General features: G+C 34.3%; 2 protein-coding genes across 3 annotated transcripts; both read right to left on the bottom strand.

The window, feature by feature from the left end:
• Nucleotides 1-3160: 3160 nt before the first annotated feature.
• On the bottom strand, nt 3161-7036 carry LOC143570515 (bifunctional nuclease 2-like). Of its 2 annotated transcripts, none has more exons than XM_077056150.1 (10): nt 6707-7036; nt 5759-5929; nt 5625-5674; nt 5468-5524; nt 5173-5238; nt 5000-5074; nt 4780-4898; nt 4559-4650; nt 3427-3482; nt 3161-3338 (listed from the first exon to the last, which is right to left on the bottom strand). In XM_077056150.1, exons 1-9 carry the CDS (start codon nt 6993-6995, stop codon nt 3430-3432), a joined length of 972 nt encoding a protein of 323 aa, XP_076912265.1. In that variant the 5' UTR covers nt 6996-7036; the 3' UTR covers nt 3161-3338; nt 3427-3429. The 2 variants fall into 2 exon arrangements, with proteins under 2 accessions (XP_076912265.1, XP_076912264.1); XM_077056149.1 differs by having other exon boundaries at nt 3161-3311; nt 6707-7033.
• Nucleotides 7037-14471: 7435 nt separating this feature from the next.
• Nucleotides 14472-18542, bottom strand: LOC143570514 (transcription factor bHLH110-like). The gene is made up of 6 exons (XM_077056148.1): nt 18042-18542; nt 17667-17801; nt 17494-17559; nt 16575-16640; nt 15503-15562; nt 14472-14597 (listed from the first exon to the last, which is right to left on the bottom strand). Exons 1-6 carry the CDS (start codon nt 18516-18518, stop codon nt 14472-14474), a joined length of 930 nt encoding a protein of 309 aa, XP_076912263.1. The 5' UTR covers nt 18519-18542.
• Between the last annotated feature and the right edge of the window lie 8270 nt (nt 18543-26812).

Genomic DNA, 26812 nt, shown 5'->3' with positions numbered 1-26812 from the left:
TCTAACTAGGTTAATAACCCGTGTATTACACGAGCTGAAAAATGATTTAATGTCAATACAAAAATATTTACATATTTGATACAAGTTATAAGCGAAATCAAGCATATAAACCAATTATAATTATTAAATTGAATAATTGGTAATTAAAAAATTAGTTAATTAGGTGAAATATGTATAAATGAAAACTGATTAGTTGGCATCCTATGTGGATGGCATATTTGAAAGCCATGTGAAACATGTATTGCTTTAATATATTAGTTAGATTTGATACAAGTTATATGTGAAATCAAGCATATAAACTAATTATAATTATTAAATTGAATAATTGGTAATTAAAAAATTAGTTAATTATGTGAAATATGTATAAATGAAAACTAATTAGTTAGCATCCTATGTGGATGACATATTTGAAAGCCATGCGGAACATGTATTGCTTTAATATATTAGTTAGATTAGATTAGATTAATAAATATTAAATAGTAATAAACGCATTAATTGTTATATCATTTAACATAAAAAAATATTAAATTGAATGAATGGTAATTAAAAAATTAGTTATTTAGGTGGAATATGTATAAATGAAAATTGATTAGCTGGCATCCTATGTGAATGGCATATTTAAAAGCCATGTGAAACATGTATTGCTTTAATATATTAGTTAGATTTTACAATTTAACTAGATATTATTTTTTTTCTAAATTTTATTAAGCCTATCACATCTTATTATCTTTTCTCTCTCTATTTTTCAGTCACAGAACACTTATTTTATTGTTTTTCCTCCTCCTTATAAACTTCAAAACATTAAAAAAAACATATAAATTACAGACTACATTTTTGTGTGTGTTTAATCGTTGTCATCCTCATCGTTGTTTAGTGTGTATTCGTGGTCAGGCAGTTGCCTAGGTCTTCGTAAGCGAGTTCTTCGTAGCTAAATGGGATCGACATTTCTTGTGCTACATTGTCCTCGTGTAACTTTGCTTCTACACTATATTTGCAGGACTTGAAATATATTGTATCTATTTCGTCACGTCCAGTTGGTCTTTTAAACGTATGTGCATTTCCACCTATTATGGAGTGAGATTTGGTCTTTTTTAAAGATATAATTTTGTCACAAACAGTAACTGCATATTCCGAAGCTACCGTAGAATATTGGACATCTAGTAAATCACGAGTCAAGGCCGCTAGAACCAGAAATTAGGATATGTTTCTTTTCCACAAAGCTAAAATATCAACAAATTTAAAATCATGGGGAGTCATACCACATGACTGGTCCTTTGCAATATACCTTACGAGCTTGCTACTTGGGGTGCTACCCTGAGCCCGTTTTAACATTTTTATTTCGTACAACATTTTATAAATTAGGCATTGAATTTTTATTACTGCCGCTACTTGATGCCACAATCTTACTAATATATTAAAGCAAGATCATGTGGACACATGTCATCTTTCTAAAGTATTCACGTAGGATGACACACAACTTATTTCTAGAATTATTTAAATCTATTAAATTTAATATGCTACATTTGTTTTTATTTTTAAAATCCCAAATTAAATTTTCATTAACTCTCATTTAATGGTGATTTTCAGAAATAAAAAAAAATGTTTAATGCTTATTTATTTATTGCGTTTTTTAAACTAATTTTTTAAATACTTTATTTAAAAATACTATTATTATAAAGATCTATTTGATTTGCGTAAAACAACTAACATATGCCTAAACTATTAAAAGTCTTTTTTTCGAGCGTGTGCACATCTAAATAACCAGAATTTGCCTTCTGTAAAAATTTAGCTAAACTAGGTTTGATTCATGATTTATTTTATTATTTTAAAACTAAAGTTATCATTTCGTACCATGAATTGTATACAAACATCTTTATTATTGATGTTATATTCTTTATTCAGCCCGTATATTACACGGGTTAATAACCTAGTTTCCATTAAATCAGTATGTTTGATACTAGATCATTGGGTAAAATACCATAAAAGACCTCAGGTATGTCCACTTTTGGCTTTTGAGTTGATGACTTGATCTTCACTTTCGGATTATCTTTTCTATATATAAGGGAACTCCATATTTATTATTCATGTTTTTGTTTATTTTGGATCGGACGACTATGGATCTAAAAAAGATGAACAATAGTTATGTCATATAATTATTCAAATTTAACATTTGGAGAGACTTTAACGTATAAAAAATTGTTAAGAGACTTTAACAAGAAAAAAAGAAAATATGTTGGTTTTCTTTTATGGTGTTTGCCCCTAAATCATATTTGGAATCATAAACGTCAAATATATTTGATAAATGTTTGTTAAAATCGGTTATTTGCATTTTTTCAAAATGAACACCTGGTTTATACAAATACAAATCATAAGTTATGCATCCGATTAAAGTTTCAAGACGGGAAGCCTTTTGGCATAAGTTCAATGCAGCGACATAAGCAATAACAAGAGGCATTTCTTTAAATATTACAAATTTCTCTTTAATTGTTCGCATCATTTCGTAAAAAACTGGGCCTTTATATTCTAGCTCGGCCATTTTGTTTGTCAAAGATTAAAAAACTTAGATAATAAACTTTTAATAAATAAGTAATTGAGTGTATATTTTTTGTTGAAATAAATAATATTCTAAAATATTACTTTCTAACAAATATTTCTATAAACGTTTCGTGATTTAATATTTAGTTGTTATTTGATACATTTAAGTGCTTGATCAAAATCATTAAACACATAATTCTTGTGTTTGACATCAATGTTAAATAAATTAAATTTGCAAGACAAGCATGATAACTTTTACTATTAGATTAACGCAACACAGATGTTACATGCGTCGTGGTTCACTCTACTAGTCGAATGCATAACATTTACTCGTAAAGAAAAACACGTTGCTCCTGTATGGTGTTCTGATTTTGCTGAAACTTATTCAGTCTTTCCATTCGATCGTTAATTCATCTCAGACACGCTTAACTTACTGTTAACACGCTAACAAAGTAGATATGAAACTTGATGATAATTTGACTACATATTCGTTTACAAGCCCACAGTTATTTTTTTAATTATTTTTTATACGTTTTGCTTCGGTTTTATCCTTCGCAAACAACTCGAGCTTAGGCTTAAGGCGAAGTTGTGACCATACAAATGTGCTTGGTTTCGCTTAAACAAGTAGAACGAAACAGGAATGTTCACGACAGTTATATTGTGCTACAGTTTACAACACATATTTACATTACAAACCTTAATACTTGCATATTTTCAACTAAAGAAACGCCCATAATAATAATTACGGGCACCAAATTATGTACAGATCCATCTTCCTGTAACAAATACAGAAATACAGCAAACTGTTACCCGCAAATTAGGCATTAACAACATAAGGAAAATTGTGATGGATAATTGATGATGAGCAAAAGAAAGCGGCCTATATATTACCTGTTATGCTCGGTTTTTCTTGGACCGAAGCTGAGTCAGCTTGTCCCTCCATTGTGCTGTAAGATACCACAAGAGCATACATCACAAGGGGAATAAAACTATAAAAGTGGAGGCGGTAGCTCAACCCGTATATAGGGAAACAGGTCGATTTTAGGTTATGCTTTGTCACCAGACACTCAACCAGTATAATATATATAATTATTTGGAATAGAAGCAGTTGAACACGTTAAATGGGTTGAAAGTCACCTAAATTGTTTTATCTCAGAAGTACGATTATCATTCTAATAGTATAGTTTCTTAAAAACATTTAACGTTAATTATATTGGCTGTGAGTCGTCATGATCGCCCAAACTGAACCCATTTTGACTCATTACCTAACACACATTTTGCCCTAAGTGAACTCATACAAAAAATTCACATGGAATTGTTTTCTAGGCTAATAAACAAACCCTCAGCTACTCAAGATTGACTGGCTAAAAGCCCTAATCGAGCTGCGCTTAAGAGAGCTTGAGCTTTTACAGATTCAGTAGACAAGCTCAAGCCCGAGCTTCACCTACTGAGCTCGCGCTAGCCTGTGAGCCTAAAGGAGTTTTTCATTTATATAATTTTTATTTAATATAAAAAATATCTACTTATATAATAACTAATATTATATATAATATTGTGATAAAAATAATAAACTGATATATTAAGTATAAATATATATGTAAATAATTATAAAAATATATAAATAAAAAACACAAAATAATTAATATATAATAAACACGGCAAGCTCGAGCTTGAAAAATTAGTCACAAGCCTAGCTCGAGCTATGTAAACGAGCCGAGCTCAAGCTCAATAAACTACTCACAAGCCTAGCTTGAGCTTTCTAAATGAGCCAAGCTCAAGCTCAAAAAACTATTTTTGAGTGGAGCTTGAGCTTTCTAAGCGAGCTGAGTTCGAGCTTGAAAAACCACTCACAAGCTGAGCTCGGGCCTGATCTCTCTTATACGAGCCGAGTCAGAGCTTGAAAAACTACTCACAAGCTAAGCTCGAGTCAAAGCTCTCTTAAGTAAAACGATCTGAGCTAAAGCCTAAACAAGCTTGGGCTTGGATCAGCTCGTTTACAGTAAGAAAAGGATATAAGACACACCAGCATCTCTGTATCGTTCCTCAACAGCAGCAATAAGCATGTTCCGAACAAGATTAAACTCCTTCGTTTCAACACAAGGCTGCCCACTTGGCCTGTAACCATATACAATCTTGGTTAAAATCATTCATATACCGATTTAAGCTCTATGACCACATTAATAAACTGAACTTCTATTAGTATCATGTGTAAGACAAATAATATAACCCTGTTTGAAAATAAACCTGTCCAGTTCTTTAAATATCAGCCCATCTGAAGAAGATCCTTGAATTGCAGGCTTTGCAGATTCAACAACCTTCATTCCATCACTATGTGCCAAGAATTTGTTCACTTGTATCGGCACCTACACACGTATGATAACAATAATTATAATAAATCTTTTCCCACATGTGTAATGATATTAAATGAATAAAATAAAGTAATAAAGATGTCATCCGCACACACCTTGCACCTAACAGCGATATTGATGGCGTCTGATGGACGAAGGTCAAAGCTGATACACTCAGTTTCATCATCCACCTGAAATTATAAACAGTCTCAATCACATCTAAAATCTAAATACACCTGTAAATTGAATATTTCAACCGTTAAAACTGCTAGTTTTTAAAAGTACATGCCTTTGTGAGATATAACCGAGCAAAATACGCTTCATGTATTCTCTTGGTTACCCGGACAACTTTGACCTGAAGTCAATATAAACAAAATGAATGAAGATTCGAAGCCATCAATACTATGTACTCTAAATTGAAATGTTTCATTTTATGGAAATTTATTAATTGAGGTTTGACTTATCATCACAGGTAAGGATAAATATTAATTACATATGTGTATTTTACTTGGTGCAAATTCAGATTTCATATAACTTCAATACTTTTAAAATTCTGAGGGGGAAATGACCAAAAAGCCCCTTACTTTATAGCCCATTTTATCGACCATTTCCCGCACGACCTGATACATAGTTGGCCTAGCCTGAAACACAAGACAAAAATTTCCATTACTTAAGGAAACATACATGAATAAGCCAATGAAAAAGTCAAGTCAATTAGTCAGCAGTGAGGAATCAGCATACGATTTGAACATTGCGAATTGCAGCCATGAGCAACACACTAGGCATCTCCACTGCAAGCAATCAGAAAACCATGTTAGCAACACAAAGTAAAATATGTATGCAATTCCAAGAAACATATGAAAACATATACTTACAAACAATTATTGGAAGCAATAAGCCTGTATCGTCTTCCATCTTCAACACAATTGCAGGATGAGGAGCATAATCCGGGACTTGTCCACCTTGAGGATTGTTATGTGCACATCTTAGATGCCTACCATCCCTCATCTTAATCATAAACCCTTCTGGACTGCTCTTCACTTCAACTGTGTAGAAAACAAAACTTAAGATTTCTGACAATATTGGATATATCTAGGCCTGTTAACAAACCGAACACGAACTGAGCATGCTCGCATTCGTTCTTGTAACTTAACTAAACAAATGATCGGACACAGACAGTTAAATGAAGAAGGTTTTCTTGTTCATGTCTGTTCATTAAGAAAATGAGTTTGTTCGTGTTCGTTTATATTTGTTAGCTAATATTAACAAATGATTCACGAACGCAAACGAAGGATCATAACAGAACATAGATGAACAAATATAAGCGGACAAAACTGAGTGACAACCAATTAAAAGTAGCCATGAACATAAATATATTGGGCTTAAAAATTTATTAAAACCAGATTATTGGGATGAGCAATATTCCATAAAACTATATTATATTGCAAAGGTCCTAGAAAATTTATATGGTTATGTAAACAAACAAACTAAAACAAACGTAAACTATCAAACATAAAAAAGCATCAACGAACACTCATGAACGTAAATGAACGAACAGGACATGTGTTCATGTTCGCTCGCTTAACCAAATAAGCAAAAAGTTTTGTCCATGTTTGTTTGTTTACGAACACAAACGAACCTCCCGCTGAACTATTCACGAACTTCACTGAACGTTCAGTTCATTTACAGGCCTAGATATATCAAAATGATTACATTGCAGTTTGTTTCGGGTAAAAATCGGGGAAAATATTTGACTAAAACAATAAATACACTAGCTTTAAATGAGAAACGTTTACTTGAAAACAATAATGAAACTATCTTACCAGCTTCAACTACAGTGGAATCCACATAATCAGAGTCATTCTCATTGAAGCTTTCTGCCATGCTACCATTGCCATTTGAGGATGAACTAAAGGTGCATGTAATGGTGTTTGACTTAGGTTGACTACGGATATGAGCAGGGTGGCGGTTAACGCCTCTAAAACCACATATCCCACTTCTAAGCGTTTTAGCCTTTGTTATAGTTATATTAACTGCAGGGACACCACGAACGCCTCCTTGCTTCTGATGTACAGACTGGCAAACAACCGGCCCTTGTAGATAATTCATCATTCCTATTACCAAAATCCAAACATACCAATATTAGCTCAGTATTCTAAACCAATAAAAAGTCAATAAATCTTGAAATATAACCATTTTCATCATTTTGCCGTACAATTGGCATGTCTGATTTTCATTTCTTGATCACGTTCAATCATAGTACATTACCGATAAGTAACAATTTAACAATCATCACAAAATAAATGATCCTCATATGGCATGTTCAATTTGACAACAATCTAGTGTACTACGACATCTAACGTCTCATTAAGTTGAATAGAATCTACTTGCTGCATATTTAAGAAATAGTAGTTGGATGAGAATTGAAGTCCTGTTTTTTTTTTGCCATTCTAGGAGTTAGGTGTAGTTATATTAAAAATATTAAATATTTCCCCAATTATTATAGCAGTTTTTCTGATCAAGACAAATGAATAAACAAAACAAATCATGTCTTAAATTGAAATTAGACCTAATTTACTTTATTTAATTCCTAATAATCAAATCCTGAATAAAATTACACGCCTACCTACCACAATAAACATCATTTCATCATAATTCAACCTATTTCATAATCAATCAGCATAAACAAATTGAAATTGATATCATCAACATCAATACATAATTAAAAGATGCAATAATCAATTAATCGATAAATCCAGAGCCTCACCTCAACAATTATACGATTGATTATCAATGAAATATGCGGAAAAAACCTTCCGTCAGCGATGGAGAAATGAAAGGGATAAAAGTGATGGTGATCGGACGTCAAGTAGAAGTAGGCATGGATGAGCGGTTGAGATTGAAGAATAGTTACCGGAGATGATGATTCCGGCGATCAATATATTATTATTATGGAAGGAAGGAAAATGATAATGAGAGATATCTCCTTTTGTTCTTTTTTAACGGCAAGTGTTGGTTTTTAGATATTTTTGGACTGGGACTTTTAAGGTCTTCCCTTTTTCTTTTTTTTTTCTTTTTCTTTTTTTTTTATATATTGTTTTTATTATATTTTCGTTCTAAGTAAGATAATAATAATGTCATAATAAATGGAAAGTTATAGATTGAGACCTATAAGTAATGTTAGAGGTAAAGATGAGCCCCTCAATGTTGATCAATGAGTGTTTATCATGATGGGCTTATCCATTATCCAAATTGATATATAGTATGTTTATAATTATAATAAAGATTGTAATAAATGATCAATGCTTTGAGATTCAGATCGGGGGTATGGAAACTGTGTTGTTTGCTGATGAGGTGTTTGTTACAATCGATTTTTGCAGGAGGAAGAAGGTGAGTTATCAGTTGTATGAAGATCTCCACACTGATGTGGAGGAGCAATGGACAGGCAGCTTCCACTCCCTTGCTGTGAAGGAAGCTGGTGAGCGGCGGTTGAGTGGTACCACACTTCATAATCTCATAATCTCGTTGTTTGTTCAAATATTTTATAACACACAAAGTTCTTGAGACTAATTAAGAATAATTTTTTTCAAGTAAAATGAATATAAACAAAATTTTCGTACAATTACGTATGTTCATTTATGTCAGACCGTATGGAAATTCAAAAATTATCTTTTACTAGACCCGTGATATGCCCAAACTAGTAAACTCAAATTGGATATTCATTAAATTAGGATTATTTTCTTTTGTATATGTTTGTTTGTTACTATTAACTGGCGGAATAAAGAAACACAAACATGTATAGTTTTTAACAAACAAATAAAGTTGAAAACCTCTGTTTATTTTATTATTTATATTGAAGTATTTGTTTGGTTAAAGTTAGAAGAACGACCACAATGAACTATTATCATTTAAATAATTTGGGCGATCACGTTAATCTTTAGAGCAGTTAAGAGAAGCATTTGAAACTATGGGGGTCATCGTCGTCATCGTCATCGTACTCAGTATATCCCACCAATAGCAAAGCTATGGTAGGGTCTAAGGAGGGTAAGATGTAGGCAGCCTTACCTCTACCCCATAGGGATAGAGAGGCTGCTTCCGGTGAGACCCTCGGCTCGATAGTAGTTTTGCATCAAGCCTTAGACATAAGGCACATAGCACTCAATCATCGGGACACCGGCTGATCGGTGCATGTACCCTTATCTTTCAGCTATCAACGCCACTACATGATGCCTGATTAACCGTCCGTCACTTTAACGTTATTTTCACGAGATTAGTAAAATAACGTCAAAATTAGTGCAATTTCACTTTTGCCCACCCGAGGGTTCACACATATATACATCATATGTGCGCACCGCAAGCAGGGCTATATGGGGGTCTTAATACAATAAAAGGATAGTTGACGTTGTGTTTGGAGGTTGGGAAGGAGTTAGAGGTGTTGTCAAACTTTTCATGATAACGTTGCCAAGCCCGTATCTCCTCTCTATTATTTTCTCTTTATAATGTAACATTTTTGTATTTTACAAATAAAATCCAAATTAGTTTGAAGTTCACAATTATCAAAAATATCTATTGTTTTAAACACATAAAACAAATACCTTGTCTAGTTTAATACGGTGGCTTTTTATACTCTGTTAAAATTAATTTTATGTTAAACACGATCATAAATAGTTTTATTTCTGTTTTAGTAATAACAAGTTAGGACTTAGGGGTCTTGTCTGTTTATTAATGGATAATGTAATAAACGAGGGAAAGAAATGGATCAAGTAAATAAATGAACAACGGAATAAAATAACTCATTATCAGCCTATTGTTATGTTTTGTTATCATGTAGGAACGAAATAAATACTCATTTTATTATTATTATTAGTAATAATAATATAATAATAGTTACATTATAATTAAAAAAACAAAATAATAATATTAATAATATAATTAAATAATTTTGATATTATAATAATTATAATATAAAACAATAATAACTGTTGACTCTTTTTCATTCCTTGATAGAATAAAAAAAAACTTATTTTCAGATAATAAAAAATACTATAAATGAAAGAAATTGCATTTCTTACGGAATGATTGATTTCATTAGTAACAACCAAACATGTTTTACATCTAATCCATTCCGTCATATCACACACAGCCTTGGTATGCTAAGATAAATTGTCTCGGGTTTATTATGTGAAAGATAATTAATTCTTTTTAGATCATCAGGCTTAACTAAACTAATTTTATAATATCAAAAATGATAATGGATGTTAAAAGTTATGCGGGGTTGAATTTGTACACAACTGAACCTAAGAAAATTATAAGAAATGAAAACCGAATATCATAACGATATATAATGAAACATTGAATGGATCGTAAACTTAATTTTTATATTTTCGATATTATTTCGTGAAACGTTTCGTTTAGGTAAAACTTAAAAGAAAAAAGAATTACTAATGCAACTCAATTCATACTGAGAAATTAAATTAGGGTTTGATAATGAAAGGTTTCACAAATAAATGAGATGTTTTAACTCGTTTAAAATTTATTCGAATTTGGTGAGATCCATGACCCGCTTATTTTTATACTATAAAATTGTTTCCTGGTTATAAATAATATCCTTTTTTAAAAGATCGGATAATTTTTAGTATATTCAAACCCTATTTTATAGAGCTTGCATATCAAATCTTTGATGAGATTAACTTTTAATTTAGTAAGATGTTATATCTTGTTTAAGACCATCTGGGTTTGCTGAGACGCATATCTACGTATTCGGGTCAAATAAATAACAGACCTTCTTTTACAAATGAAACAATCTTGTGACTTAAGAGGGTAGAGAGATACAAAGAGCTTTTAAAAAGTTTCGATTATATATATTTAAAATTTGAATTTAATTTATCAGTGAACACTTTAAATATTTTAAATAAGATATTTGAATTCCAGAGGTTATGGTCCAGTGCACAACAAGAGAAAGCATTTTAAACATGCTAATGAGTTCAAGCATTGGAAAACAAGAAATTGTGTTTTTAAGTTTTGTACTTCGCTATTTAAACTAGGCAAATTTCACACTTTCCATTGTAGTGAAAAACGTGCAAGGGGTGTTTGGGATTGTTTAATTTAGTAAGTTATAACTTAATTTTTTGAAAAGTAATAAGGTGTGGTGAGAGGAAAAAGTTAATAAGTTAATAAAAAATTATAAGGAGTTTTAAAAAAGAATCCCACCCCCTAGGTTTAACTAAAAGAGAAAACGTTATTTCTACCTCCTTACCTTAAAATTTTTATAAAGCATTTCGTTTTAAGATAATACATTTCGGATGTTCAAGCTTTTTATATTCAAACTAGTTTTTTTTACCCGACGCATTGCGTCAGGACAGCTGACAAAACTTCAACGTTGGTAAAACCCGAGCATTATGATGGTGACTCGACGCGAATTCAATTGGTATCGATTACGTTCGCTCTGGTATTGACACCGTTGGTCACATTTTAAAGTTAACCCAAAAAATTTCGTCAAATTAGCATATAAAATATTAACATATAAAAAACAAAATATTTAAAACGATGTTTATTTGGTCGGTCCCGAACATTGAGGCGGTAACTCGACACGTATTCGGTCGGTTTCGATTACGTTCATTACGATATCAGAGCTAAAAATATTAAAATTGAGGTGGATCAACGGGCCCAGGGGGGGAGTCGGTATAATTACGCGTTGGTAAAACCGGAGCGTTGAGGTGGCAAGTCTACGCGAATTCGGTAGTTTCCGTCAGCTTCGTTATAGTATCAGAACTAAAACAAAAAAAATAACGTTTGGTTGGTTTCCATTATATTTGTTACGGTAACTAAACTAAATAAAAAAAACAAAATTAGGAACTAATACGGTGCCACAAGTGGCCTAAGCACTTGCGGCACCAAAGTTCTTATTTATATATAGTAATTTATTAAAGATGAAAAAAAAAACTAGAATTAATGGTGTAATTTAGATCATGCGTATTGGGAGAGTTGTGGATGACGTTTTAATCTGAAACTCTCCTATATCGCCCTTCTCAAATTTGTGTACACAACATGGTTGTTTGTGTGTGTGTGTGTCAGAGAGAGAGAGGGGGGGGGGGGGGGTTTACAACTATACCACATTTTGCAAAATTCTCCACTGCTGACAAAGGTACCATGTGTAATGGATGGAACCCCTATAGGGACGTTTTGCGCCATATGGCACCGCGTCATCAAAGAGCCGTTTAACAACAAAATATTGTAGTGGATGGAGTATTTTTTAATCATTACCTCATTATTTTTTTTTTATTTTAGATAAAAATAAAACAATTAAAGCCAACCCCACCAATCAATGAAGAAGCTTCTTCCTCCGCCTGACGTTTTGTGGGAAGCGCCCCCACCCAAAACAACCCATAGCCCCCCCCCCCCAAACGCTTTGCCCACCATGTTCGATCTAAGACAACTTTAGGTTTTTGAAGAATGCTAAGACCATGCGTAGTAAAAAATCTTCACAAAAGGGCGTTGTGCGACATATGGCGTCCCTGTCAACAATGGTGAGTTTTGCAAAAAAGTGCAGTAATAAAAAAAACTTACAACTCTTCTGCAATTATTATTATATCCCCCCTCCCCACACCCCACCACACACACACACAACTCTATCAACCCTCCTCTAAGGTTGTGTACTTGTGTACACAACTTTAAAACTTGAAACTTTACCCACAATTTTGAGAATGACGGTGTAGAAGAGAGTTTGGGGTCAAAACATCACTCACAACTCGCCCATTATGTATGACTTGGTTGTTAAGGCATATTTTAGAAGTTAACTTAAAATAAAGTAAATGCTTATTTAAACTTAAAGTTAATTGCTGATAAACTAGAATTATTAATTTCGAAGAGTACACAACAAGAATAAATTAATGGTCCAAATGTCCAATTAATGAGCATTCTTCAATTTCAAACAATGAATCAATTTTGATGCTTGCTAACAAAGTTATACTAAAATAAAACGGAAGAATTAATAATAAGTTATTAGGAATATAATGGTCGAATTTGCCTTTCTTTTGGATCAAGTGAAAGTTTGTCTTGAATATTTGTATGTGACTTTAATTTGTTATCGTTTTAGATTAATAAATAATCATAGATTAATAGGAGATTAATGCATGATTTACCTCTTGTAAAATGTAATATTTATTCGATTATAAGAATAAAAAATATTTTGTAAAAATATTCCATCCCCATCACATTTTTATCAATGAACGCGCTTTCATATAATGAAATGGAACTAGAATTGTAATTTGAATTTGAAATTGGAAAGAATCGGATTTGGAAGCTCTTCAATAAACGATCAGATTCTTGTGAGTACACAGCGACCGATAAGAGACCAGCACGTAAGTTTGTCACTCTATTTGCAGTCGAAATGGATTCATGCCTTTTGTTATTCAGTTAGCAAGATGTTGACTTTAATTGACTCAGTTCCGGCTTGAGGGTGGTGCAACCTAGACAACCGGTCGGGACACTTACTTTTCGGGGGCATAAAATTATATATATATATATATATATATATTAAATTTTTTTTATAGAATATAAATAAATCTTAATCCCCTTGTTATATATTGGGCCCAATTTTGTGTTCCCATAATCTATTTGTGATATTGGGCCAAACTAATTGAAATAAATAAATAAAAAAAAAGTTTTTCAAAGTTGAAGTTATTAAAATTTTATTTACGATCCACAACCCAAGAAAGACATAATGGATTGGCGATGATAGCTATCGAGAGCGAAATCTTAGATAATATAAACTGCGAAGAGGTGATCAAACAATTTGCCGTTAAGAATGCTAAGAAAGCTTCACGAATTATCGGTTAGCCTTAGCTATTATTGTATTTGAGTTTATTTCTATATTTTTGCTATTTTTATTGTTATAACGTTAATGTCGTTTAAAAAAAATTATCTTATATATTTCATTACTCGTTAGGGCCTACGGGCTTTTTTTTGTATGTTCGGCCTAGGTATTTTAATTCTCAGAGACGGCCCTGAATTGACTGTTATGGCTCGGAATTGAAGAAATAATAACATGGATTATAAAATTCATATGCTGAAGGTCCCATTTTAGGGTTTCCAGGATTTTTATTATCATTTTCTTTACCCTTTTGTAAGAATCAAAATAGATTGTTGGCTTATACAGTTTTATACGTGCCATACGTTTTTGGGGGTAAAGTTACTATGGTAGGTATTAATTGGACTATTGGTAACGTGCTCAAGCAACTAGACTGGGCTGGACTGGGCTGGACTGGGCTGGACCTGGGTTTGCGGTATAGTAGTCAAGTGACTAAGTGTGTGTGAGTATATAAGTGATACATTAATAAGAAAAATGTAATAAAGTATTACATGCCATAACAATTTTCATAAAAGATGAAAGAATGGATCAAATATGGTCAATCCACCACGACATGTATTATGAGATGACCAAATTTGCTCCATCTTATCACCAGGAAAGTAGAGATAACTAAAAATGCTTGATAACGAGTAAGATATGTGATTTTCCGATGCTTGAAGTTGTGCTAGTTTGTCACTCTTGAATCCTGTAAATTAAGAGCGATTTGTGGAGTTCCTAAGCTACGGTGTTGCCCAAACACCTCCACCACTGTAGGCAACATATGTTAAGCATGATATTGGCACGAGGCACAAACCTCGACTTCTAAGGTCCATTTTTGTGTCTTCGGTTCCATCCTTTGTTGAACCCTGAAAAGTAATAACATAAATCATATTCATTTCTAATTTATCATCTTTTAATACTAAAATCTTCAATATTTTTAGCCAATCGGTTTGTTAATTTTGTATTATTATCAATATGATATCATGGGTGACTCCCACTGCTACTAGAATTTGATTTTATGTATGTTCATGTTTTTACAATGTGCACACGCAAATTTTCAAATCGTGTTTCAAATACCCTCAAATCATAAAATCTTAACAATTGGATAAAACACAAAGATTTGCAACAAAGATAATGTGCATTCTGTGCAAAATTAAGTTCTAATTATGTATTTTAAACTAGCCAAATATTTCTTTTTAGATTTAGGTATCCATCAAAAAATTTTGGTTAAAACATTGCAACTCTTCGTGAAAAATATGGCATTTGACGGTTAGAACTACTATTAGTTTTACACTTAAATCAATGGAAAATTCTTGTAGCCACCAATGATCAAGTTTACCACTAATCCAGTTACTACTAACGACAGACTAAGTTGCAAATGCTCAGGGCGGCCCTGCCATAGGCTCAGGGCTCATCTCTTGAACCCTGTTAGGAGTGTCGCTCTAAATCCTGTTGGGGCGATGCCCCTTTAAACTCCATGGTCTAAGGTTTTGCTCCTAGAACCCAGAGGTTCCTAGGTGCCCGAAGTCATGATAGTTTTGAAGGAGTGCGCCACCACATTTCTTAACTCTGACTATTGTTTATTCTGATTTCTTTTTTAATTTTTAGGTATGTTTAGTCATATTGAATTGAAAAGATACCAATAACATTAAAATTACTAACAGTTAAGAACATCAACAATAAATATATTGTGCATGTATATACGCATATTTATTATGTATAGATTACTCAGAGTGCAATAGACCAAACCTCCTAGCGGTAAATTTCTTACCTCTCTTATCGACATTCTACTGGTCCGGGGTGTTGAGTTCATGTATGGCACGCTTAGCGTCTGCAAATAAGCAACATATTGATAACTCAAAACAAGCGAAACATTTAGTCTTCGGTTATCATTTCTATGAAGAAGAGTGAAGGGTTCGTGGCCCATGGGTGGGGATGGAGGGTGGTGTTGGTCGGCATGAGCCCTACATGGTGCCATAAGTTCATGTCAAAAGAATATTATATGGGCTCCATGCTCCATACTTTTACTTAGTGGTACCCTATTAAAAGATTTAAAAATGAGGATAGGATAGTTTTCTCAATTTCTAATTGGCTTGTAAATTTTAAATTTTAATAAACTATTCAAGAACCGACACATAACTACAGTCTCTTGTTATTATTATTTAATTACGATAATCATATATAAACCCATTTTGCTAAATTAGGGTTACCCTAGAGGTAAAACTTAATTAGATTTGTTTTAATTCCGGGAGTCCCCTCTCACGATTTATATATGTGTCGAAATTGCGTCGCAAAGCTAAAATTAACATGTATATATTTATACCTTTTAAATTAAAAAAATTAATACAACGTTATATTTATTAGACGATGTAAATGCGTCTGAAAAGTCGTGACAAAATGATCGATCGAAATTGGGTCACAATGTGCGTTGGAGATGGGTTACAAATGAATTTCCGATAAAGGTTTGTTGAACATGCACATTGCGCTGGAATTGCATAGGAATTGCTTGTTTGTACACATTTCCGACGCAATTGTGTCACAAATGTATCAGTTTTCAAGTAGTGCAACCAGACTTATACTAAGGTAGTAAAAATGTTAAGAACGACATGCAATATATGAATATTTTAGAAGATGATTAATTTTGCATTTTAAAGTTTTAAAATAGTATTTTAGAAGATGATTAATTTTGCATTTTAAAGTTTTAAAATCAAGTGATAATTTTTGGAACGGATCAATAAACCGTGATTAATAATATAATACTATTATTTAGAAGCTTGCAACTAAAAGAGTAGAAATCAAGAAGAATGTTTCGAAATAAACAAATAAATAATTAAGTATAGTACCTCCACTTGATTATGAAGAAACTTTATATATCCAATGGCTTCCATTAGCACCGACGCTGTATCTGTCTGCACTTAATTATTCCCCATAAATCCGATCAAAATCACATTTAACAACACCATACTTAACTTCTTTTAATAATACTTCACTAATTTATTATTCTATAACTTATATGAATAATATATATGAGAGAGAGATTTGGGTGGGGTGGAGACAGTTGGTGGTGGTCTTTTACCAATTTTCAGCAGAAAGTGTGCCTTTTTACCCTGAAAATTGAGTAGCCCATGATTCATTGATTCAAGTGACTGCTCAAGGTTGTCAATTCATTTGTTAATTAACTTTAAAAATGCCTCACTCTATATCTTTGTCTTTAATGCAGCTAGTTTATTCAAATATATTAGTTTTTTTTTCCGGAACGTCATCAAATACTAAACAAAAACTCTAATCATTCTTGTAAAGTTAATTAAGTTAAATATTGAGGTTGACCAACTCTTGTAATTTGATAGGTTGCAAGTTAATTTGAGAACCTCTTCATTCTTGTAAAAAAGGCTGTTAGTGATCAAGTTTTATTTCTAAAGGAGTATGCATGATTCATAGATAGAATCCCATAATATATTCCTGTAGTTTCGTTTATAGTTGAATTAATGAATTGTAATATTGTTAGGTAAAAAAATATATAAAGCAATATTGATCGATCTTTAAACAACAACAAAATATCTAAGAATTTCCTAGGCCAAAATCAACCATATATGTGCTACTTGTGACTTGGCTAACAACATGGTGATTGCAGATTCAAAGAAGGGGAAAAAAGCATATTTTAATATCAAAAGGTATTAAATTGAATAATAAGTTTGTAAAAAAGGTTGTTTATTGCAGCAAAAAGCTAGTAACTTTACGACAGGAAGAAAGATAACACTATACCTTTCCAAAAGGTGCCACCATCTGCTGAAGAGCCAAGATTCTATCTCCTAATTTCTCCTTTCTAACCTGATTCAGCAAAACACACATAAAATGGTGTTAAATAGTAATCAGTGTTACATGCAAAAAAACACATTGGATTGCCTAATTTTAAATAGCTTTTGTAATGAAATCACCTTCAACTGCGTGCAAGAAGGACGCAATTCAAGTTTTGATTTTTTTGTTGGATTAGCTTTAGAACCCTTTGCATCCATATCAATGCTAGCTGGCCTTTTCGCTTCAGTCGTTTCAACCGTGAACGTTGGCGCTATCTTCAAAAAAGATTAAAACATGTATTATATTTAACTAACCAATGAGATAAGAAATTACAGCTTGCACTAGGCAAATTATTTTCAAGAGGTTATGGTAGGAAAACAGTGAAACGAAAATCCAAGCCCCGGCTCGACCTCTCATATTGAGAAGAATTGTTATTAAGTTTCAACAATATACACTAATGACTTTAAGTTTCTTTAGAACAAAATAAAGAGTTAATTAGAGAAAAACTTTTTTACCTTGCTATGCATTTGATCAACTCCATAAGACAAACAATTGTCCTTCAAAAGGTCACCAGCATTATGAGCATTGAATGAAGAAGGTTGATAGTTAAAGCTCCCATTGAATGTTGGATATCCAAATGGATCTAAAGCTGGCAAGTTTATATCAAAACCACTTGAGGGTTGATTCAAATTTGAAAACTTTAAGGATGGAAAAGAGCTAGAGATCAATTCATGGGGAACCGGATTCATAAGCTGTTCATGTTTTATTTGACACCCATTTGAGAATGTTTTGAGCAACATATCTTGATTGTTATTGTTGTATTGAATCAAGTGATTATCATTCTTCGACATGAAATCTTCGGTGCTAGATGTCGGGCTGTAGTTTATAATATCTGGGAGTTGATCTAAACAAGATCCAGTGACCGAGAGCTCTTTCTTGATTCTTGCAAGCTGTTGCAGGTCTGCCAGTTCATGAGCACTTAAACCGTCCATCGAAATGTTAGATAATTCTATGTTTTGTGATGCGGGCACTAGATCGATGTTATGATACATGTGCTGCTTCACATCTGTTAAGCTTGTATGATAAGCATTTTCCAAACTATATAAATTTAATTAGAGATAACAAAAGTTCAAAACCCTAGTTCAAAACCCTAATTATATTAGCATGAAAAGAGTGACAGATGACTTACAAGATGTGGTTATGATACCAAGAAAGCCCATAGCATGAAGAATCCATAACAAGCTGGTTGTCTTGTTCTTGTCGGTGTTGGTAAAAATTTGCAGATTCCATAACTTAAATAAACTTTTTAAAGTGAAAATGAAGATTTTTATGATTTTCTTTTTTTATAACTAACTTCAAAGACACAGTACTTCAAAGAGAGTGTGGTTCAGGTGACACACATATACCATACAAGAATACATGTAATAAGATGAAGATATACATATATAGATACACCTCTCTCCTGCTTTTAACCATACTTTTCCATAGCTTTTGCTGCTTTCTTTACTCTTTCAGGCTCTCTTCTTAAAGCAACTATTGAAAAGAAAGCAAGCTAGCAAGAGAGAAACACATATACCACACATATCACAATATATATATATAGACTATAGAGATAGAGAGAGAAGGAAAGATCACTTTATCTTGGTACCATTTATTACGTGAAACTTTTCTACACGTACATCCACGAATTTATATTAAATTACACAAACAAACTGAATAATTAAGTACTCAATATCCTGCTAACTGTTGGAATAATGCCGATTAAAGTTAACATGTCAAAAGGAGATATATAAAAGATAAACATAAGTTTGGATAAATTGTTTAGTTTATATTGGCAGGGTTATCTAATTTTTTTATTTTATTGCTTTAGTAAAGTTTGTGTCAAGATAGGATTTGATTGGTCTATATAACTAGACATCTAGGGTACTTGACTCAATTGAGGGACGAGTTTTGTAAGTTTAGTAAGTTTAGGTCATACTAACCAACAAGATCAGGTAAATAAATTTAAACATAGGTTTGTAGCACCAACCAATTAAACTTGTGATCATGAATTTTTCTTTTTCTTGTGTGTGCGCCTGCAATTACAGGGAGATTATTATGGCATGTTCCTACAACATGATGATTACAAATCAGACTTTGCCTTCAATCCCAAGGCTTTTCAACAAAAGTCTCAACACAAAAAACAATCAGGATATCAACCTCCATGCTCTCTCTCTCTATATATTCACATGGTTGTCGACTTTTATATGTATTTATATGGATATGTATCATGTTGAGTGGATGTTTTGTGTGTATGTGGGGCGGGAATAGTGGGCTTCATCCTTGGTCCTCATTACTATTCATTTGTGGTCCTTTAGCTGCAATCGATCACTTTCAAAGTGTTTTGTACTTCAATACCGAATCTATATCAAGTTTCGTGTTCACTCTTAATATACCGAAACGTAGAACATTTCAACTTTCTTTTACAAATAGGTTATAGGTACCGAATAAGATACATATATACTGATGTTATGCTTAAGTAGACCTTAGTTATATAATTTAATACAAACACTACACTAATTATATAATTACCTTTGGTTATGTAACTCAATAATCTAACTTGCTATATTTAAGAGAGTTTGATAGCGCAGTAATGAAATTATGAAAGCACCTTGCATAAGCAGGGCTCCATTCTCTAAGATCATCCACAATAGAAGGTCTCAAAGTATTCAAAAATGGGCGTAGTCGTCTAATACATCAATAAAACACTCAATTTTAAACACCTGAAATTCACCTATTGAGAAGATCTGAAAACATCTAAACACATTGTCAGGTTATAACCACCCATTCCCTCTCCACATAGCACGTTTATATAAAAAAAATGCATGGATTCACCACCAACTCGTTTTTTTTCTTATAGCCAAATATTTTATGCCAAAACCGGACGTTAAACCAACCGCCACAATAATAAATTAATATGGATGATGTGGCCATTTTGGGAACTAAGGCAGGCTCTAACAAGCCTTAGCCTATGTGCCCTCATTTTTTGTTAAATAAAAGCATTATCATTATTTTTTCTATCTTAATTTTTATAATTACACTAAAAATCATTATATTTTTTTTCTATTCAATTGAATAATACCATTTTTTATAGATTTGTCATTACCTTTTCATTTTCCTTCACTTACAACCACTTCTAAAAATATTAAAGAATTATAGAGTATAAACAATGTTATTTTAAATTTACTCATTAAGACCGAGTTACATACAACCATTGACGCGCCCATTATTTATGACCGAATAATAGACTTGGTCTGGTACGTGCTAACCAATAACTAGAAAATATTTAACTATATAGAACTTTGCTTGTAATTTTTTTAAACGACTAAATGCTACATTTTTCAGTGATTGAGCCCGACCTTGACCTCATATTCTACACCCTAATAACTTTACACCTCACCAAATTAGTAGGAATGACATTAAAAACCGAGGTCTATTGTTCATAAACTAACAGAACCTATTTGTTATATAATTAAGCAGAATATGTTTAACGATATATACTAATATATAACACGGTTCATGCTTTGTGTACAAGCTTTCTTTGAGTCATATAACTTGATGTATTTCGAATCAGATTCTATTTTCTGTCTGAAAATACTATATAATCCGTTTTTAGGATTGAAAATTCAAATATTAAAAAAAATGGAGCTTCAAAACACCATATGTTTTTATAAAATGTTTTTGTGTAAACGTTTTCAATAAATTATTTCGGCTTATAAAAACTAAAAAGGAAAAATAATCCAAAATGGTGAAGACAAAACATGGGCAGGGTCACGCTACAAAACGACAGCATGTTGGGGTACATTCTAATGATGCTGTCAGCGAGTTAAAGATGATGTCATTATCGCATCATCATAACGTACTTCAGAATTTTCGTCTTCGGAAATAAGCCTTTACATTACATGCATTTTACTTTCGGTTGTAAAATTATTATTCACATTTCACAAATGAATGACTTATAATTTAAGATTGTGAATGATTAATAAGTGCAATGCTACTTTAAATCTTATTTATAATATTTATTATCATTTGAAATTTCAAAAGTTGTGATTTATCGTGAATAAGGCACAATAGAGAGGAAGATCATTTTATTTACGTGCCTTAATCATTTTATACATGTTAGTATAACAAAAATGGGAGAAGGATGCATGGCACCGATATCTCTAAAGGATTTGAGGTTAAAAGAGTTTTGTAAAACAAATGCAATCGCTAGCTCACAGAAGGAGGGAGCCTCCTGCATGCGATCCAACTCTAGCATGAAAATTAGTTAGTTGTTCCGAGATGATTGTAATGGACGAGAGTAAGAGAGTTAAGAAGGTGATGATACAAACCTAAAGTGCTAAGGCACTATTATATAGTTGGGGGGGGGGGGGGGTATCAAGCCATTCATGGTTTCGACATCACAGAGAAGACCTTACCCTTTTGGGGAAAGGAAGACTATTATCTGCTGGATAATAGATGGCTTCCTTTTCCACATCATATTGCAGTGATATCTCAGTCCACGAGTTTAATATGCTCTTTCTGTGGTGAACCGTTGTTATCATGCCTGGACGATGCCATTTGGCTTATCAAAGCATTCAAGCATTGAAGGTATTAAGGTATACTATTTGTTAGGCTTTGAGGCGGCTATGTCATCAATATGATATATATAAAATTGTGATAGTTCCATTTTATTTATATAACTATCAAACAATTCGATCTCTTCAAATCAATACGGGTTGTAATAGCCCCATTTGACTGGTTTGCGGATTGAGCCGGTGGTGCACTCCCGATCCACGAAGACTAAGTTGCATGTTGTAGGAAAAATTAGTAGCCCACGATAGCCTTATCTTCATGCGAGTCTGGTTACATGATAGCCTTTGCAATGACATGCCAAGCCATATGGCTTCGTGAATTAATGGAAGAGATTATCCTAGAGTAGGGTGAGCAAGTTAACTGCCATAACCGTTAACCAAACCGTAATCGGCATTACCGAACTGATTTTAATTGACATAACCGGTGGGTCGGTTAAATGAATTTTTGAAAGCCCCAAATGTGGGTCGAGTTTGTCAAAGATAATTTCAAACCCGTAATCGAACCGCCCCATTTATTAGTGCATCTATTGGTTTTTTAGACATGTCATCGGAAAACAAAATAGGTAAGGACTTTTTCATTAACGATGAAAGCTGGGATTAAATTCTACCAAACATATTGTTGGATTTTACAATTTTGATGTTTTTTGGTTCAATATTTGTTATCGAATTAATTGGTATTAATATTATGTATTATATATTATGTTGGATTATGCCATGTCGGTTGTTCTTTGTAACATTTTGTTCATTTTTATGTTTTTTGGTTCAACTTTTAGGCTCGGTTAGTTTTGGTGACGGTTAAGCATCCAATAAACGACTCGTTATAACCTTCAAGATTAACTTAAACCACCATAACAGTATATAGACTATAGTTATGATTATCAATTAACCGACATATCAGTTATGATTATGGATTTGGTCCAAAACCACCCTAAATTGAACCATGCACAACCCTGCCATAGACCCTTATTGAAGATTGTGCTAAAGTTAATAGTAAACATGCTATGGCTCTCGTGAAGAATCACGTTTTTCAAGGTCGAACAAAACAAATTAAATCCCGTTTTCATCTTATCCAGGAATGTGTTGAAGGAGACGATATCAAAGTTTGAACACACTTGTGATAAAGTTTAAAAATACGACATGTAGGTCCCAACGTGGGTGGATCTAACAACGTCTTTGGATCAACCTAACTTAGTGCTAGCGGAAATCACACTAAGCAACCAAGAGGTCTCGGATCTAGAGATTATGTTCGGTTGAAAGTAGAAAGAGAGAAAGAGAGCACCGAGAGAAGGAAAGATTGTGTGATAAGTTTTTGGCAAAAGGTTTTTTCTCTCATGGCATACTCCCTATTTATAGGGAGGCATGCATGAGAAGCATTTTTATATTCACTAAGGCCCAATGGGCTTCTTTACAATGGATCGTGGCCCAATACATACAAAATGACTAATTCTCCCTAAATACATAATCGAACCAATACAAAAGACTAAAATACACAATGGGACCAACAATCTCCCTCTAGTCTTTAGTATTGGAACCCGTCAGTGTCGTAGACGAGAAGTTCTTCATCTGTTAGTGGAAGTTCAACAAGTCTGCGCACGAACTTGTTGAAGGCTTCAACTATCAGGTCGGTATTTTGACGTCCCGAGTCCTCGACGGTCCCCAGTGGCTTGTTGTAGAGCTTCTTCACATCCTCAATGTGTAGACCCATAAGCTCATGCTCATCAAACACTCGAATCTCGTGCATATAGCTTCACCGGTTTTATTGTTAAATTCCCAATCTATGAAGTCTCGGAGAGTGTTGGGAAGATAGGGCTCGCCATGATAAATCTCGTGACAGTCTTTCGGTGCCCTGTATCTCCACATAGTGCGTGGCTCTCCGATAACTGGGTCTATCTCCTTTAGGTTCTTGTATTTTCGACCCTTGTTTGGCTCGAAATCTTTGTAGTCCACCCTTGATTGACGATGGAGATAGTCTGGGACCCAGCTCTCTAATGTACTCCCAACTGCACCATGGCCAGAGCTTGTCGGAGATAATTAAAGTCGAGCTCTGGTAGCGATTTCAGCTCATGGTGGTTGAGATAGATAAGATCTCCGCTGTATCTCCTGATGGCCCAACAGTTGTTTCGCTTATCATACTTCGCGTAGACAATGAGTGAATCGTCATGAGAAGGATAGTTGAGCAAACGGCCACACGCACGACTTGACATAATGTGCGTATTTCTTTTCTTCTTTGGTGGTCCCTGTGTCAAGTCGTCAAAAGGATTGGAAATGGTATCAGAAGCTGGAGTTTCTGAAGCTTGAACTTTAGCAGGAGGAGTGTCTGGGTTGGGTGAGTAGTTGATGTAGTCATCTTCAACCCTCGCCTCTGTATTCTGATCAATAAGTTGCTCCAAGTTCTTTCCTGCTTCGATAAAGTCATCCATAGCACCTGCAAAGTCATCAGAAATAAATCTTTATACATATCAGTAATCTGTGTGTGTGTTCTCTGACTTTGCCAGCCGAGTCGTGGGCAGCAGGGTCTTGAACGTCATGTTGAGCTGGTGGAGGTGATTGAGTGTTATCTCCACCTCCACCTCCTGCTGCCCCGACCCCTCCGTCTCCACCTGCTCCACCTTCATCATCATCTTCGTCATCTTCATCAAAACTATCATGAACTTCATCATCGTCGTCATCTTCTTCCTCATCATCATCTTCTTCAACACCATCATCATCACCATCATTTCCACCACCAACACCGCTAGACTGGCCACCCTGTTGTACTAACCGACCAACAGTCGCCTCTCCTTCAGATACTACAGCCTGAACTCCTCGCATGGTCACAGAAGGACCTGTGGTAGGCTGTGAACCACCGACTTGAGAAGTCTCACCAGACCTTCTCCAAGTCCCAAACACAACGTCAAGCCTATCCTCCAGACCATGAAATTCATCTTCTTGAATGCCCATGAGGTCTGAGGCCGCCTGGTACTTGCTCACCATGTCTTCATTCGTCTTGAGCTGTAGCTCATTCAGACGATCTTGCTCTTTTATTTTTTCTTGTATGGCCTACATTTCTGCTCTGAGCGTATCGATAGAGGCGGAGGAAGCAAGCTGATTTTTCAAATTTGCAACTCTCGAGTTTGTAGCTTCCTTTTCAACATCCCACCTTCTCGTTGCATCTTTGAACTTCTTGTTTACACTAGATCTGAGAGCACTAGCACTTGGTAAGTCTCTTTCAAGTGTAGTCAGCCTATCTCCAAGTCTTGTATGATCTGCTCTCAGATTAGCGTTTTCAAAGGCCTCACTGTTCATTAATGCTTGTAGATTCTGAATTCGGGTGTTGAAGGTGTTTGTCAACAATCTTTGATTTTCAGCTAGAGCGTCACTTGCCTCCTTCTGCTCTTCCAACACCCTTATCCTTTCCCTCAGAGTCGCCTTTTCTTCCTCATCCTCCAACGCCTTTTGTTTCATCTCCTTAATGAACTTGAGGAGCACAATTTCTCTTTCCGCCCTCTTAGCATTGGATTCCTCCAGTGCGACGATCCTATCGAGAATAGGATCGGCGTATACTGGAGGTGTCGAAGACATCCCTCAGGAAATGGGTTTTGGTGAGATAATGGTGGATGGTGGGGTGGTGGATATTATGGGTGGTGAGGTTGTTGGCAAAGGTAGGGTGATGGCTTGGGTAAGAATTGGTGAAGTTATAGTGGTGAGTTGAGTTGGTTGTGTTGTAGATGGTGTAAAGGATTGGGTTGGGGAAGTAATGACAATTTTGCTCCATAAGCTTGTTGTTTGTATTGGTGAGCTAAAAACTGATGAGGTGAATATGGATGAGGTTGGTTGGGTAGGTGGTGTTGAGGCTTGAGAAGGTTCGGGTTGGGTTTGTTGTTGTGGTGGTGAGTGTGGTAAGGATGGTATTTGGGGTAGGAATGTTGAAATGGGTTGGTTTGTTGGTGAAGGTTCAGGTGAGGATTCTGGTGAGTCATGGAGTAGGGTCTTGGTTTTCTTTATGGTTTTTGGTGTCTTGTGGGCAGGGATTTGTATCTTGGTTACGTCTAGTGTCTTGAGGGCTTGGGCCAGGGCTTCTTTGGTGATTTTTGGTTGGTCGGATGGTTTGTCTTGTGAGGGAGACTTGACGAGAAACTTGGTTGACTTCTGGGAGTCCCCAAGTTTCCTCAAGCGCTTCAGGGGCGGCTGGTCTTCTTCTTCCTCCTCAAGTTCTATCACTTTTCCCTTTTCAGCCTTCTTCCTCTTAAGATCATGTTTGGCCTTTGTTCGATCCTCGGCTGGCTCATCACTGGAATCTTGTTCTGCCCCGACCTCTGGCTCATCCTCATCTTCACTATCATCAGATGCCTCATCCCCAGCAGGCTCTGTTTCCTCAAACAATCCGAATTTAGGACCTGGCCTTGGTCCTTGATACTGATGCCCCCTCCCTTTGGTGCTGAGCAACACACCAAAGATCGACAACTTGATCTCACTTACATGATATGGCTCAGGATGAGATTTCTTGTCTTTTGCTTTCTTTGATCCCGGCCTTGGAACATCAGGGATTAAATCATCCAGGAGCATTTGTACGAATCTTAGATACAAAAGCCATGTGGCTCCACTTCTAATATTCCCCAACATGCACAGGAATATTCTTCGAGAATAGTTGAACTTTTCTTGAGAAGTCAAGGCATACATGATCCGAACCCAGT

The sequence above is a fragment of the Bidens hawaiensis genome, unplaced genomic scaffold (genome assembly GCF_021521415.1).
Source record: "Bidens hawaiensis isolate Kalapana, Puna unplaced genomic scaffold, B.hawaiensis_p1.1 tig00025004_1, whole genome shotgun sequence".
Classification (NCBI taxonomy): Eukaryota; Viridiplantae; Streptophyta; class Magnoliopsida; order Asterales; family Asteraceae; genus Bidens; species Bidens hawaiensis.
The sequence above is the reverse complement of the archived record's forward strand: the minus strand, read 5'-3'. Positions and strand labels throughout refer to the sequence as shown.

Excerpts from the sequence above, each read along its gene's own strand:
- LOC143570515 (XM_077056150.1), bottom strand. The coding sequence starts at position 6,995 with ATGATGAATTATCTACAAGGGCCGGTTGTTTGCCAGTCTGTACATCAG. Across the intron at positions 5,239-5,467 it reads TCGATAAAATGGGCTATAAA|GTCAAAGTTGTCCGGGTAAC; the intron begins GTAAGGGGCTTT and ends TATTGACTTCAG. Across the intron at positions 4,651-4,779 it reads ATATTTAAAGAACTGGACAG|GCCAAGTGGGCAGCCTTGTG; the intron begins GTTTATTTTCAA and ends ATATGGTTACAG.
- LOC143570514 (XM_077056148.1), bottom strand. The coding sequence starts at position 18,518 with ATGGACGGTTTAAGTGCTCATGAACTGGCAGACCTGCAACAGCTTGCA. Across the intron at positions 16,641-17,493 it reads TGGTGGCACCTTTTGGAAAG|ACAGATACAGCGTCGGTGCT; the intron begins GTATAGTGTTAT and ends AATTAAGTGCAG. Across the intron at positions 14,598-15,502 it reads GTAGAATGTCGATAAGAGAG|GGTTCAACAAAGGATGGAAC; the intron begins GTAAGAAATTTA and ends ATTACTTTTCAG.